At 33.5% G+C, this 12,833-nt stretch overlaps 1 protein-coding gene across 3 annotated transcripts in view; it reads left to right on the plus strand.

The window, feature by feature from the left end:
* Positions 1 to 12,833, plus strand: part of LRBA (LPS responsive beige-like anchor protein) — a 427,822-nt gene that overhangs the window by 320,938 nt on the left and 94,051 nt on the right. For all 3 annotated transcript variants that reach the window (XM_088132764.1, XM_088132766.1, XM_088132765.1), the window contains exons 45-46: positions 8,147 to 8,287; positions 9,377 to 9,496. In XM_088132764.1, coding sequence (XP_087988890.1) covers positions 8,147 to 8,287; positions 9,377 to 9,496 — 261 coding nt within the window. The remainder of the gene's footprint in view (positions 1 to 8,146; positions 8,288 to 9,376; positions 9,497 to 12,833) is intronic.

A 12,833-nucleotide genomic window follows, 5' to 3' on the forward strand; every position in this document is an offset into this window, starting at 1 on the left:
ATTTCCAATCTTTGTGTTATTGATGTCATGTAATATTCTAATTTTCTGAGATTGTGAATTTGGGGTTTTCATAAGCTGTACGCCATAATCATCACAATTATACCAAAGTAAGGCTTGACATATCTCGCTTTGCATGTAATGCGTCTATCTCATATATTGGTTTCACCTTTTGAGTTGGCATACTGAAATAAATGAACATTTGCACGATATTCTAATTTTTCGAGTTTCACCTGTATACAATACATAGAGTTATATGAAAGTTTACATGATCTGAAGAGAAACCAGGGTATAGGTGCAGTTAAAAGGTGAAAATTTGGTAATTGGGATAAATTTCTGCAGTTTCTCTTGGTAGATGTATAAAAAAAGTCCATGACAAATGTTGGCTTTAAAAATTGTTTAGCACTGTTAGCTGCATCTAACTATATAATTGCATCTCTGTAATTGCTGCATCCTTTGCTACAATAAGTAAGATCTATTGCAATACTGTAGGTCAAAGGGCTACTTTAAGTTGCTGTTTTTTCAACAAATGCCATTCTCCTGGGTAGACCAGTGAACTGCAATTGTAGCACCGTTTGCATAAATACATTTATGGCCTATGCATCACAACTGGGAATTTCCTAGTTTTGGCAACCATATGAAAATAATACCACTTCAAAGCCAATTAAGGAGAATAGTAGTTATCTGTTCATTTAAAAATATGATAGTAAAAATAAAAAAGAAAGGAAAAAGATCTTTCATATAAGAGAAGGGGGAAAAAAGAAGATTTTAGATGGTAATGCTTTCCCTTGGAATGGCTAATAGTTAGTTAGGTATTTAGAAAATCTCATAGCCGTTGTCAGGAAAATATGGCTAACCGTGGTAGAATGTATCAGCCCAATACATTGTTTCCATTTTATTATGAAGCTGCTGAGGAAGCCGTGATATACAGCACTGTCATTACAGATCTATTGTTACAAGGGTTCCACAGTCTTCTGCGTACTGCCATTAATTTATAGCAGTAAACAATATGTAGCCTTCCAAATGCAGCAAAGCAGAATCTTTTAATGAGGTGGATGTTATTACCACAATAAATCAGTGCATTTGTGTAATGTATAATTCAATGTGTATTCCCACTGTAACTTCTCTGAGTAAGCTGATAGTGTATCATTGTCACTGCACAGCTTCGTAGTTCTTTATTTCTAACCCTTTCCCCCATTTGGTGATTTTTTTCTAATTTGCCTGCAAATAAATGTGGAATGACTTGATAGTTGTCCTATTGCCAGGTTCTTGAAATCTGGTGTTACAAAAAAGGGAGGGTTAAAAGTCAATATGGTAGATTCTTGCTCACCATATGATACATTTTATTTCTTTTTGCAAAAGAGAATTAAATCAATCCTAACCGGTTTTAGCTTTATATTCAGCTGATGTAATTTTATAACTATTGATCTGTAGTGGTCTTATTTGGAGATAATAAAAACAGGAGCACTTAAAAGCACACATTTGAAAAGCTTTAATGTTATGTAGATGCTGCGCTCTTCATATTGTTACAAAAAAGCAAAAAGAAACTCACCAACTCTAATATCTTTTTTTATAAACAAAAAGCAGGAATGGCTGAATATTGCCACAGAGCAAAAACTAAGTAGTTTCTACAATGGTTCACTGACAAATACAATAATTAACATCTGAGTAAGCCAATTTTTCCCCTTGTATTTCAACTCCTGGGGGAAAGGAGTATTCATTAAAATTAGAAAATTATCAGAATTCCTGCCAGGATGCGCTTTAAATGGCCTGTTTAGATGTGATAGTAAATGGGCGAAGAAATAAATATAACAAAATTAAGTTGCTTTAACAAATAGCCAAAGTAATTATATTTATTTATTTGTTTATTCATCATATTTAGATGGCTGCCCATCTCACAAACAAGTGACCGGGTGGCGTACAAGAAAGTGTCTGCTGCCAATTTGTAGTTCATTTTTAATTTCATAAATTATATATTAGATTACCAAATATATCACATATATATTTAATAACAAAATATAAAATTATGCATCCGTTCTTGTAAAATATTATGAAACCTATACCAAAGGAAAACATATTGTGTCATTTTTTTATTATTAGAAAAAATTGCCTTTTCAAAAATTGATAAATTACACACTTCTTGAATGTAATCCATGAGTCCTTTTCAGTCTGTCAGTATAATTTTCTTAACTGTTCCCCATACCCAGTATACCCAAAGTTCCTCAAAAATTGTCAAATTCAAACGTTTTGGGATATAATTCAATACAGCATTCAGATCTTTAACATGAAAACATTTATCCATGAATCTATTTATATATGTTTCAATGTTATTCTAAAATATAACTGGTAATGGGTTAAGACCAAATCATATGGGTTAATGTACCCTCAAATTTCTTACATCACCAACATAGAAAATCTTATAGCCTGGCTTTCTGATGCGTTCCTTGGGGTATCCAATAAACTCAGAATAAAATCTTTTGATGAATTAATTTCAACCTTGCACCAAAAGAAACAAAGTTAACATTTTTAAGACGTGGATTCATTGATGCTCTATTATCAGATATTCCAGGTCTTTATTCCATAATTCTTAATGACAGTAATTTCAACTTTAAAAATATTTTTAAGATTGTGATATAGATATGAAATTGATTTGATTTCAAAATTAGATTTCATAAAATAAGAATACAGTATCTCAGATTTGTTTGAGGCATCTGAGGCATCTGATCCATACTGAGCTATCAAAACAGGTTGAATTGACTATATTGCAACTGTTGAAAATTAAGCAAAAAAATATGCCTGAAGAAATTGAAATTCCTTAAAATAATAATTTCAAAGTAATTGTTTTAAAGTTACTGTTCCATATTCTGCCCATTCATTAAACAGAATGTCTAACCACCTATTTTTGAAGTAGAGTTCTTCCTTAAAGTTAAATACTCAGGAGACTCAGCATAAAAATCCAGTTATGTCTCAGAACAGTCCAAATATGTCTAACTGCTCTCAAATCAGAAAATGGTTTTGCTATATGTTAATCCAAATAATTGCCAAGAATGGAAATAGACAATAACTTTCCAATAAAGCCTATATTTAGTTGAACTCATTTCACATAAATACAGATGATAAAATAAATTCCCAGTGATATTTTTGGAAGCCTGGTAAATTAGAACCTCCTTCATCAAAACAGTCTAAGATTAACCAATGAAATTTTTGATGGCATATTCTCATAACATTTCCTCAATAGTTTGAATTAAATATCTATTTAGAATTGACTCCTGAATGCCTTTTAAAATATAAATCTATCAAGATAGGGAGTAATATTAATTTTAATAACATTAATTAATGTTACCTCACTAAATAGAATTTTTATTATATCTATTAATATTCATAGTTAACTATTTTATCTGTAACATTTAGCATACTAATTTCCACATATTTCAATTTTTTTAGTATATATAATTTTTAAACATTTAACATATTCTGTACAGACTACAAAATATAACATCTTATATTTATGTATATGTATATGGTGACTTTGAGTCAATGTTGACTCCTGGGAACTGCTTGGACAAGTCCCTGCAATTTTCTTGGCAGGATTTTGGAAGTGGTTTGCCATTGCCTCCCTCCTAGGGCTAAGAGACAGTGACTGGCCCAAGGTCACCCAGCGGGCTTCATGCGTAAGGTGAGACTAGAACTCACTGTCTCCTGATTTGTAGCCTGATGTCTTAACCACTACACCAAACTGGCTCTCTACATCTATTAATATATCTGATCCCAAAGGAAGTAAATTAGATCTTCCCCAATTATTGTAACCCAAATATTTGTCAAATTGTTGAACCACCTATATCAACCTAGGCAAAGAAGTAGAGCAATTATCCAATATTGTCAAAAGGCTATAAAAATAATTTATACTCAGAATCTCCCAATGCAAGACCAATAATATCACAAGATTGCCTAACAACAAAACAAATCACTAATGATTCAAGAATTAAGTAAAAAAGCAATGGAAAAGGTGGGCAAACCTGATGGGTGCCCTGATGTAACTCAACTGGTCCAGAAATTAACTGATTTGATATTTTCCTTGCTGTTGGTTGCAAATAGTAAATTGAAATCCATTTAATAAAAGAAGGTGGGAATCCATATCTATATCTAAAACATAATGCTTTAGAAAATTAACCTGAACTATATCAAAAGCTTTTTCAGCATCTAAACTTATTAATATAGCAGAATCCAATCTTGAGCCATATCAAAGTATCTATTAATCATGACTGGGATGTATTATGATAATTCTCTCTGTAGTCACCTAGTAAACAAATCAATTAATATCTATTAGCATATACATTAATTAATTATACAGGTCTATAACCTGTGCAGAATTTAGTCTTTACCTGGTTAAAAGCAATAAAGCTGCATTAAAAAATAAAGCAGGGATTCAAATCCTGGCTGGTACCTACCTTACCAGTAGGGGTCCTTGGGCAAAAGACCCCCTAACGCTTCACCTGCCTACCTCAGATATGAGAGTGACATGAACTAAGAAAGTCATGCCGGCTCAGACATTGCCCGGATTAATAAGGTTTGTGCAGATGTTGGGAAACCAGGACAATCTGACGATAAGCGGGCTAGTGGAACAAACCATACATGGATGAGACAAGAGAACCTGGAATTGATGGAATGCTACTATAACAGTAGACCTAATGAGAGGGTATATATGAAACGTATGAAGGAACTATGGATGGACAGAAGACCTACATCCACACTAAGAAACAGCTGGTTACCCAACACTTCAACATAGTGAAGAAGAACCTGCTCTCACAACTTTTCATAGACCAACTACACATTAGATCCCAGACTCAAGAAGACTCGGAAGAATAACTGGATGTGCAGCTAACACCTGAAGCTGGAACATCATTGCTACCCTCTCCATTGAAGAACCAGCAGTTAATATGAAGCATAACATCATGGATAAACTAGCTACAGTTAACCCTCGAGACCAATTACAAAGGTTCAGTGGAGATGTACCATCAGATAGTGTGCTAGAAGATACCAGTAGAGTCCTCACGACAATCCCTATCACCACCATCACTCAAACCAATGAAGTGGTATACACTATAGCCACTGTAATCCTGGAGATGTTTGACTACATAATCAAGAAGAGCAGCACTACACACAGGTGGAAAGAGAGCAGGCAGGGTCTGGTGAGTGTCAAAGCCACTGTCCTGGACATAAACCAGCGCATCCAAGAGTACATCAATAAGATGGCACCTAAAGATGAGTTGCTGAGAGAATGCTTGAAGCAGCAGCAGACATGGGAGAAAGTTCAAGCAGAGGAAGTGCCAGGGCAAGACAAGACCCTGCATGGGATGTACTATTGACAATTTGCTGAGGTGGCTGACATTGGGAAATCCTACAGTGGCTGGAAAGGGCTGCACTAAAAGACAGCACTGAGGTACTGATCACAGCAGCACAAGAACCGGCACTATGCACCAGGTCCATAGAAGCAGGGGATTACCACACTAGACAGGACCCAAAGTGCAGACTGTGCAGAGAGACCTCAGAGCAGAGACAGTCCAACATATAGTGGCAGGGTGTAAGATGCAGGCAGGAATAGCATACACTGAACGGCTCAACCAAGTAGCTGACATTGTGTACAGGAACATCTGCACAATGTATGGAATAAACTCTCCCAAGTCCAGGTGGGAGATTCCACAGAAGGTCATGGAGAACAGCAGGGCTAAGATCTTGTGGGACTTCCAGATCAAAATGGATAGATAGGTACTGGCCAATCAACCAGACATCATGGTAATAGGCAAGGACCAGAAGACAGTGGTGGTGATAAACATAGCAATACCAAGTGACAGCAATGTCAGGAAGAAGGAGTATAAGAAGCTGGAGCAGTACCAGGGCCTGCAGGAGGAACTAGAGAAGATATGGGATGTAAAGGCCAAAGTGGACCCAGTGGTGGTAGGAGCACTCGGGGCTGTGACTCCTTAGCTGGGAGAGTGACTCCAACAGATTCCAGGAACATCAGAGCTTTCTGTCTAGATTAATGCATTGCTAGGAACAGCTAAGATACTGCACAGAATCCTCAAACTTCCAGGCTTCTGGTAGAGGACCTGAAATTGAGGAATACACGTACCACCAATAAGGGTGAGAGGGTTTTGTTTTTTTTTTTTACATACACACACACACACACACACACACACTTAAGTGAACAATATTGTCATGTGATAGCATGTAAACTTGTGACTTGATTTATATAATTACATCTTATTATCCCAAACCTTACAGATGAAATTTCAGTCTTTTACAGTTGTAAGACATACTGAGTGTTGATACACATTAGAAAGTCAAGATACCCATTTAAGACAAAGAAGTAATCAGAACCACTAAAATATTAACTTAAGTAAGTTAGTTCATATTTTATACCACCGTATGTCCTAAAGACTCATGGCAGTGAAACTAGCTGTGATATTTTATAAAGATGGGCATGTTTAGCAAACCTATCGTCTGCTCTATCTTTCCAAGTGAAGACATATAGCATATTTCTATGAAAAAGCCATAGCCTTTCACAATATTTTCTCCACCTCTTGGCAGATTGTCATGTGAGTACATGAACTGTACTACTACCAGCACTTAGTAAATAGTTCACTGTATTCATGCAAAATAACTGGTATTGATGGGGAAAAGAGTGAATTGTCTTGAGGAATATTGGATATTAATAGCATGCTTCTATGTTAACTAGATGCATATTAAAATATTGTAAGCCAGAGATGCCACTTATTCAATTCTGCAGTCCTCCTCACAGGATGGATTTGTTGATATATCAGAAACTCTGTCATGTGCCATTTTTGGATGCTTGTGGTTTGCAGGTCTTAATTTTAAAGGAACAGTGCAGCTATTAGGCATTAGGTGTCACAGCTGAATCATGCAGTAAGGTTCACATTAAATCTAGTTTATAAAAAGTAACAGGAAAACTTTTGAACATTTCAAAACATTTGAGAAAAAATGAGTATCAGAAATAAGTCTAACAATGAGAAAGAAGATTCTTGTTTCTCGTTTGTTTACTAAAATGTTATTTGAACGAGTATTAAAATCTTACTTTCTACATAGCGTTCTAAGCAGTTCAGTATAATTACATAAATAGTAATTATTTACACAATCTAGCAAATGAAATCAATACATAAGATACTAAATAGCACCAATTATGGTTTAACAAGACCAGTCATAAAGCTAGAACCCATAAAGCTTCACAACTTTAACAGCAGCAGTCACATAAATTATTTAAAAATCCTTGATCTTGTCCAAAAGGCTGTGAAACAATGCATAAATATTTAAAAAGAGCAGAATTATGAAATATGTGTTGAAATTAAAACATCTTTAAAAGGTAATACATGAGGGGAGCATCCACCATTTTGGCACTACACCAAGAAAGCATTGTCTTTTGTACCCTTCTTTCTGTTATCCTATGCAAGAAAGGTTGTATTACTTTATCTCAAAATTTTGGCTAGGGGACAATTCAGGAGGGGAGAAGATCATTGATGCAATTAGATCCTTAAGTACAGTTTCCATAATTGGAAACTGGATAAAAACCTTAAAATGTGTTTCATCCTTTCCTTCTTCCACTGAAGCGCTATTCAAATATACTTCTATTAGAGACACTTCTTAGTAATAAAATCCTGTACCAATATGCTATATTGTATGGCCATTGGAACCGTATATGAGTTGGCATACTCATGTTGTGGAACTTTTCTATCAAATTATTGCTAGGCCTGTAGAGAGTAAGTTATGAAGTAGGGGTAGCCCATGTTGATCAAGAACTTTGTGATTTTGGTACTGGCAACATATTGAAGTGGAAGTGTCAGAGGAAATAATCCAACATATGTAAGAGACGTGGGACCAAATATTTCATGTCTATTTCCTTAAATAAAATTTGCAGTAGTAATAAATATCTATTAGAAATACATCTTCCAATGAAATAAATGCAGTATTATGTACCTGAAATTGTTGTCTTGCTCTTTGGTATTTCACATGCCTACTTGACTCTACATTTTATGCTACATTATATTAAATTGTAATAATAATCCAATTGATGTATTGCTTTACAACTGCTGCTGATGAGGTCATACATTGACTATGTTTTTTTTCTTCTTCCTAGCCCATTGGTGCTCTTAATCCCAAACGAGCTGCATTCTTTGCAGAACGCTACGAAACATGGGAAGATGATCAGGTTCCAAAGTTTCATTATGGCACTCATTATTCAACAGCCAGTTTTGCACTGACTTGGTTGTTAAGAATTGTAAGTGTATATAGAAGTGTTTTTGTTTATATGTGTAAAGAAAGTACCAATGGTTAAATAATGGGGATTTAATATTTTAATTGGCAATCATGTAACTAAACAGGTTGTTTTTAGATAATCAGAAATAAAGTGATTATAATTCATAAAAATAAGTATGTACAAGCAAAGTAGAAAAGCCTTTCGGGTTTTTTTTCCAGTTTCAAACTTTGATTTGATTGTATGATCATTGTTTAACTTGGAATGTAATCTGACTTCTTCTCTAGATATAATAGAAAAACAGAATAATAACCCTTTTTTCAAATAAAGTTGTAATATGGTTGTAGATAACATGCAATTGGACAGATTTGATATATTGATGAAATGAACCAGGTTTCTGTAAAATACACTGGAATTATGATTTATCTGATAGAAACTAATTTCTTTGGGAAAGCATTAGCAGGATATCATTAATTAAGCCTTGTTAGATTCATACAAGCACACATAAATCCTAGAAGTAATTTATGGTACTTAGCTAATTTCAGGCAATTATCTTCTAATATGTGCTTAGGTATCTTTTGAACAAGAGGAGATTTTTCAGTTGTTAACATTTTTTATCCCATATTTATGAACTGTGTATGTAAGAAGGGTATGTGTGCAGGCATAATATTTCTAGGGAATATTTAGTTGAATAACAAACTGAAAGAGGAGATATGCTAATATCTGTTATTCAAAGATTACTCGTATTATGTCAAAGCCATTGAAATCTGTTGGATACCTCTGAAGATCTCCTTTAATTCCTGTCCTGTATACAGTTAGGTGTATATAAATGTTAGGTTGTATTATAGCCATAGTGGATACACTAATGGAATAATAGTATAAATACATAAAATCTGCACAACTTTTTCAGCAACTCTCTAAACAACACTGTAATGTAGGATTCTCTTTATATACTTTTAAAATGAACAACTCGCATTATTATTTATTTTTACTTATTTCCAGAAATAAAACATACCAGTCTGTTCAGACAAGGTGAAGTATTATATATATAAAAAGAAAACTGCTGCTGTCTCATAATGTATTTCATCTTTCTTTCTTAATCTTATTTCTTAGGAGCCTTTTACAACATTTTTCCTAAATTTACAAGGTGGCAAATTTGATCATGCAGATAGAGCTTTCTCATCAGTTTCAAGGGCGTGGCGCAATTGTCAGCGTGACACATCTGATATCAAGGTAAAGCACAATTTAAATTTTAAAATGCTGTAATTAACTTAATGATGATTATTTATATAAAGTGCTATCAGTGTGTGGTATTTTGAATAATATAAGAGTTCCCTTCTTTGAAAAGATTATGATATAACTTTCAACTAGATAATTGGGAATTGAACTATTTGTGTTTTAAACTTGCAGGACTAATATTTAAATATTTATAATTTATAGAACTGCTTGGTCAGCTAAGCAATTGATTTTTGTATATATGAAATATATGATATGAAATATCATATGATATGATATATGAAATATATGAAATATGAAATTTGGAAATAACTCCAGTTGAATACTATTGGTTGGTGATATATGTGTCAAACTATGTCAGTGAAATCTTTTAAAGCTTATAGGTTACTCCTCAGCGTTGATGTAAAAGAATAAAAAGATATGTTCCTCAGCTCCTGAACATTTTTGCACTATTACATGGAACATAACATATACTGAGATCAATGAACAATGACTATTAACATACACTACCCAAAATGCTAGTAAAATAGCAAAGGTGGGATATCTGTCACAAAGTCATAGCAAATCTAATTCATGTGCCTCTGAACTCTAATAGCATTTGCCAAAAGGGCAAAGTAGCCACAGACTAACATAGTTTTCTTGAAAGAAAATTAAACATTATTTCATAAAAGAATGACATGATGTTCACATCAAAGTAAAGGACAGATTCATCAACTTCCAGGATTAAGATCTAGATTGAATCATATTTTAATGGCCTGATGTCAATGGTACTTTTTTTTTCTTTTAAGGTCAAAAGTTATACATTCAGAACCTTAACTAAAATAGCCATTTGAATCTAAGATGGTATAGCAAAAAGCTTTCCCCCCCAACGCATCTCTGTAGAGCTATTTACTGTATATGAATCAGGAAGCTTCCAAGCAAGGGCAAGCCAGTCAGGAAGGCCTTTTAGTCTTGCAAGACTTCCATCTTATTAGACTTAAACAGTCTCCAAAGTTAGGTTGTGACTTGAAGTTTTGTGATTCTTTGGATATCCCACAGGATTATTGGCATATCTAATACCAGTCTTAAATTACGGTCAATGCTGGACAACAGCAGAACTAAATCACTTATTGTTTTAACTGAAGGGAAGCTACTGGGTTTTGCTATTCACTTTTTCCCCTAGTTGTTCCAAGGCTTTTGTTTGTTTGTTTTATAATGACAGCTCTTCTTGTCTAGTGTTAGCATATTCTATCTGAGCTTTCACTGTTCACATAATTTTAATCTCAGTATGCGAGCTATGGGCAGTGCAGATTCAGATAAAGGAATGCTTTTGCTCTGTTTGAGGCATCTTTGTGACACTATCAGGCTGAAGTAACTCATGATGGGTGTGGTTTCTAATAGTGATGGTATTGTTTAATCAGCGCTCACTAGCTTCTTTTGAAAATATATCTCTTTGTGAGCAAGAAAAATGAAATAATGATGTCACCTGGTTATCCATGGTATCTCAGCTAAACATGGGAAAATGTGTACATTACCAACACTAGCTCTATTAGTTTATTAGCTTTATTAAGTGTCTTTAATTAATCATGGCCTCATTCTGTTTTGTTTTTAATCTTTTACCTTGCAATCAGGGTTCTTAAACTGCTAAAGTTTTGTAATTATTCATAACGGACAACCTCACTTACACAGGAAGTTAACAAAAAATTTCTGATAAAGTATCTCTAGGAGATCTAAAATTATGGGAAATTGTAAATAATATTTGAGAGAATTGTAATTCATGTAAACATGTTCTTAATTAAAATTGTTGGAAATCATTGATAGATTTTGATTAATAAATGTATAGTTAACTGCAGATGCATCCTGAACTCTTTATATGCAGATGCTAAGATTAAACATTTTTGTCCTCATCCTGAAACCATGAAAAAAAAATATATATACTAGCATGGAATGAATGTGCTTTCATATAATCTATACAATATTCAGGTTAGATTAGGGTTAGGGTTAGAAAAAAATGATAGGTCAAGTATAGTGAGGAGTTGATTTTTGACAATTCTATGTGGCCAATCTTCATACCCAAGCTAGGCAGTAAATAATCAATCCCTAGATGCTTAAGCCTTAGTTGACTTGTTAGAAGATTCCCATACACAATCCATTCAGACAAGAATCTATATTGCAGACTCTACTGTCACATAATCATCAATGGTTGATTGCTACACTGCAATGCAACATGTCAGACTTATTTATATATATTTTCAGTGTTTAAATTTTAGGGTCCTTCCTCTTTTGAATTAATGGATACTTGACATGTCACTTGATGGCTTTGGACAGTTGAGATATATTTATATAATGGCCATCTCTAGCCTGGGAAGTTCCCTTCTCACTAGCTTCAGCCTTTACATCCATTAAGAATTTTTTTCAATTAATCTGTTAATACATTATATTACATATATATTGTAGAATATATATTCAGTTAGTCAAAACACATTATAGAGCAGGTAACCATTTAATAATAATTTTAAAATGCTGTAGATTTAAAAACAAAATATTTTTTATTGTCAATGTAATTATGCTCTAATTAGCGTTTACTAATGCAGTGAATATTTATTTTCTAGATTTTGCTTATCACAGCAGTATCTAAATTTTGTAAAAAGTTTACACAATTATGTAAGGATTTATACATCAATATAATTTTTGAATAATTTTCATTGTGTACTGTATGTCTCCCCCATCTTATTTTCTCCCAGATACAGATAGATTATGACCATAAGTGCAGCCAACATACCAAACAAGTTTTGAATTCTAGGAATTCCAAAATATATGGAGTGAACAGGTTGAAGAAAATTGGTATAGTGTGGTACAGATGGTGGATAATTTCTTTCAGTTTAGAAAAATGGCATAGCAAAATTGTTATTAAGCATTTCTTTTCGTAACTTCATTTCATACTCTTAATAATTGAGATATTAATATGTAATAATTACTGTGGGTTCATTTTTCCTGGTAGTCCTGTCATCTAAACTATTCCTTAACTTATTAAATATATTTGGATTATCATGTTGTATGCAACTACTTCAAATAATGTAAAACCACCATTTTTGAAACAGTGTCTTTAACTTACACATTTTTATCTGAAACACTAGACTCTAATTGACTAATCATTCTAATAATATTCTAAAGGTTCATAATCATTATTTTGTATATATTGTATATATATTGTATTCAATCTTTCAAACACAGTTTTGAGTGTCAAACTCGAATGAATGAATGAATGAATGAATGAATGAATGAATGAATGAATGAATGAGTGAGTGAGTGAGTGAGTGAGTGAGTGAGTGAGTGTGTGAGTGTATCAGGCCCA

This window comes from Python bivittatus, unplaced genomic scaffold (genome assembly GCF_059951505.1).
Source record: "Python bivittatus isolate LINGU-HERP-01145 unplaced genomic scaffold, Pbiv_v1 ctg000070_np1212, whole genome shotgun sequence".
NCBI classification, from domain to species: Eukaryota; Metazoa; Chordata; class Lepidosauria; order Squamata; family Pythonidae; genus Python; species Python bivittatus.